The following is a 4,225-nucleotide window of genomic DNA, read 5'->3' on the forward strand; positions in this document are numbered from 1 at the left end:
GCTGCAAGAAGTGGAAAGAACTAAGGATTTGATGAAGCCACATGAGCTTGAGAGGAAACCGGCTACTCTATCATGACCGATGCTTGGACCGACAAGAAAAGAAGAAGTATTATGAATTTATGCATGCATTGCAGGTTAGGGAATGCCTTTCTTGAATCAAAGGAGGCATCGACTGGTGCACACACAAGTCTATACATCTTCAATTATGTAGTTGGGTGCATTGAGAAAATTGGTATGATTCTTGAAGTCTTGCTTCCATAATGTTGTAGTTACTGATTTTGAGATTTTTCACCTTGTAGGTGATAAAAATGTTGTGCAAGTGGTCACGGACAATGCTTCAAATAACATGGGGGCAAAGGATATGCTCAAAGGAAAATGGCCAAAAATATTTTGGACCTCATGTGCAACTCACACCCTCAACTTGATGGTAGAAGCAATTGCGAACCTAAAGCAATTTGGTCCTACCATCACTAAAGCCAAGCAAATGACAATTTTTCTTTGTGCACATCATAAAACACTATCCTTGATGAGGTCTTTCACCAAGAAAAAGAGACATTGTTAGACCGGGGGTGAAACGATTTGCTTCGGCCTTTCTTACCTTGCAAAGTTTGGTTTCTAAAAGGAAGGAACTAAGAGCAATGGTTTGCAGTGATGAATGGGAAGCATGCAAGCACACAAAAATGGTGAAAAGGAAAGTCGGCTCATGCCACAATAATGAGTAGGGGCTTTCGGAAAAATGTCTCTCTTTGCATCAAGGTATGCTTATTGGGTCAGTTTGCATCTATTCATATGTTGAGGGTGTTTGCATCTATTTATTTCTATGTTGGGGTTGTTTGCATCTAGTCAAGTATTCCTACACTCCTACTTCTAATTTTTAGTCGTAACTTGTACATTCTAATGTTGGGGCTGTTCGCTCATACTTGTGTGACTCATTTTATCATTTCTATGTTACCTTGCAAGGTTTTCGAGCCACTAGTGAAGGTTCTTCGGTTGGCAGATATTGATGGTCTATCTATGGCATCTATGTATGGAGAACTAATAAGTGCAAAAAAGGAAATCAAGGCTGCTATTGAAAATTCAGAAAAACACTATTTGTTGATCACTAATGCCATGGATAGCAAGATGAGTGGAGGCTAGATTATCCATTACACATGGAAGCATACATCTTGAATCTGAAATATAGTTATGCAGACCCGAGCATCTTTACGGATGTAGAGGTAGTAGCTGCACTTATGGAAGTCATGGATACTTTTTATTATGATGATGACATCAAGCAAAATAAGGTGCTGAACATTGACTTCACCAAGTTTAAAAAGAAAGAGGGTATGCTTGGGAAGGTGGTTGCCATGAAAGCAATTAGCAATGACAATTTTGATGCAGGTAAGCTTGTTGTCAAAGCAAAACACTTACTATTGCATTTCTAAAATTATATAGATTGATTGGATATTATTTCAGTTTTGTCAAATTTTAGCTGATTGGTGGTCAACTTATCGATTACAAACTCCTACTTTGCAACACATGGCCATAAGAATACTTAACTTTACCACAAGTTCATCCGGATGTGAAAGAAATTGGAGCATATTTGAAATGGTAACTCTTAGACTTTTAGTCACTCTCAAGTATCAAACAATTGATCAAATCTGAATATTCTTACTTCTCGCTATTTTTTAACTAGGTGTCCATTTGCACTTTTGTAGGTAGATGCAAAGAGGAGAAATAAACTAGATGTGGCTTGTAGGGACAATCTAGTTTATATCCAATTCAATGAGGATTCACTACTAGGAAAAGGGCTATAGATGATATGGACACTAATGGCGCACCAGACATGTGGTGCGCCACTACTATATACTAACGGCGCACCATGTGTTGGTGCGCCATTAGTGTCAAAATACTAATGGCGCACCACATCCACGGTGCGCCATTAGTAACAAAAAAAATTATTTTTTTCAAAACTAGTAATGGCACACCAGGGGATAGTGCGCGATTACTAGTTAAACTAGTAATGCCGCACCACATCCACGGTGCGCCACTAGTAAAAAATCAAATTTTTTCTAAAAAAAATTATTATTTTTCAAAACTAGTAATGGCGCACCAGGGGATAGTGTGCCATTACTAGTTAAAACTAGTAACGGCGCACCACATCCACGGTGCGCCACTAGTAAATTTTTTTCAATTTTTTTTCAAAACTAGTAATGGCGCACCGTGGGGGTGGTGCGCCATTACTAATTGAACTAGTAATGGCGCACCACTCCCACGGTGCGCCATTACTAACTTGGCACAAAAAATCCACCTAATGCACCCCCCACGGTGGACCTCCTGTTCAGTCTTAAAAAAATAAAAGAAAATGATGGAAATGTTAACAAAATAAAATAAAAATAAGTTTCCCATGTGATATGTGGTCTAGTTCTTGGGAAAATTTACAAATATGAATTTTGACTTTATTTGCAAAATCTCTCTAGAATTTGTAAAACGGGCATAACTTTTGCATACGAACTCGGATTAAAAAGTTTTTTATATGAAAAATCATCTACTCGAAAAGTTACATCCGAATTTAATGGGGGGAACCCTATTAAACATTTTCAAAATCCTCAAAAACCTAACCGAAAAAAGTTACGGGGCTTTCAAGATCTAGAGGCAAAAAAATTCAAACTTACTAGTGGCGCACCGTTTGCTAGGTGCGCCACAGAAAAAATTGGTTTCGAATTTTTTTTTGGAATTTTTTTTCAAAAAAGATACATAATATGACCGGGAAGTTTGAAATATTTTTCAAAATTTCATCATACTCATGAACATGAACAAAGTCCTAGAGATCAACAAGGTTTAATAGGATTGATATGATAGATATATCAACAAGTGCCTGTTAAGTGAGGTGGTGCTGGGGTTGGATAGAACTGCGAAGTTAAGCGTGCTTGGGCTGGAGTAGTGTGAGGATGGGTGACCTTCCGGGAAGTTTGACCACTTAGTGCGATTTGACTTGAGATTAAGCATATTGACCCGAGATTAAGCCATAGTGACCCGAGATTAAGAAAAAAACAAAAAAAATTGAAAAAAAATTGAAAAAATATTTGAAAAAAAATTGTTACTAATGGTGCACTTCTATGTGGTGCGCCATTAGTATCTGGTATATTAATGACGCACTGCCTGGTGTACCATTAGTATCTGGTATACTAATGGCGCACCACAGGTGCGCCATTAGTAAAAAATCCTAATGGCGAGGTGCTAGTGGCGCACCTGTAGTGCGCCATTAGTAGGAAAAACAGGTGCGCCACTAGCAGGCCTTTTCCTAGTAGTGATTATTGATAAAAGAAAGAAGTTATCCTCTTCTAGTGATGTTCTTCTTGGTGGAGATGCTTTACGAGCTCAAGATTGGATATTTGAAGATGTATATATCGATGAGGAGATTGATCCCACTACAGGCATGTTGTACAACATCATTGATGAAACAATGGGGGCAAGCAAACCTGTGGAGCTTCGTAGAAGTGCAAGAGTGAGAGAACTCGATGAAGCTGAAGAATTCGTTGAGGATGATGATAATGAATCAGATCATGAGATAGAGGATGATGGGATTGATTATGAGTCTGATGATGATGGGGTGATGGCAACTAAAGACGACGATGATGAAGAGGACCCCCCGCAGCCTTGAGCCATTTGTCACCAACTTATAAGATCTTTATTATTGCACAAGACCTTATTTTGCTTCTATTTCTGTGGTTGAACCTTGTTACCTTGCTACCTATATCTATTTGTGTGGCTGAACCTTCAGCTTTTTACATGTATTTGTGTGGCTGAACTTTTGTGAACATTATTACCTATTTGCACCTTGCCTAGTTGTGTTGTGAACCTTGTTATGAATTATTCGATCTTCCATATTTTTGTGGAAGCCATTTATTTATCTTTGACATGTGTGGCTGCCATTTATTTATCTTTGACATGTGTGTCTATATATTGTGTTGCTGCCATTTATTTGGTATTCTCTATTTCCATTTGTATGGCTGCCATTTATCTTCAGTTCATGACATATTGGATATTTGAATTGCATATTGTCTTGATATCCTGATATTGTGTGGACGTATGTTGACAATTTAATGTTTAAACTATTAATTTGGAATTTTGACATTATTTGGGTTTGGATCCATTAGGATTAACAATTTTTCCTCGTATTTATGCTTTTTATATGCCTATAGTAGCATATTTTGGTATATTCCATAGTTGGGATAACATGCGA

General features: G+C 37.8%; 1 protein-coding gene across 1 annotated transcript; it reads left to right on the forward strand.

The window, feature by feature from the left end:
* Positions 1-1,518: 1,518 nt before the first annotated feature.
* Positions 1,519-3,643, forward strand: LOC119282786. The gene is made up of 3 exons (XM_037562878.1): positions 1,519-1,590; positions 1,698-1,771; positions 3,292-3,643. Exons 1-3 carry the CDS (start codon positions 1,519-1,521, stop codon positions 3,641-3,643), a joined length of 498 nt encoding a protein of 165 aa, XP_037418775.1.
* The last annotated feature ends 582 nt before the right edge of the window (positions 3,644-4,225 follow it).

Source organism: Triticum dicoccoides, chromosome 3B (genome assembly GCF_002162155.2).
Source record: "Triticum dicoccoides isolate Atlit2015 ecotype Zavitan chromosome 3B, WEW_v2.0, whole genome shotgun sequence".
Taxonomy (NCBI): domain Eukaryota; kingdom Viridiplantae; phylum Streptophyta; class Magnoliopsida; order Poales; family Poaceae; genus Triticum; species Triticum dicoccoides.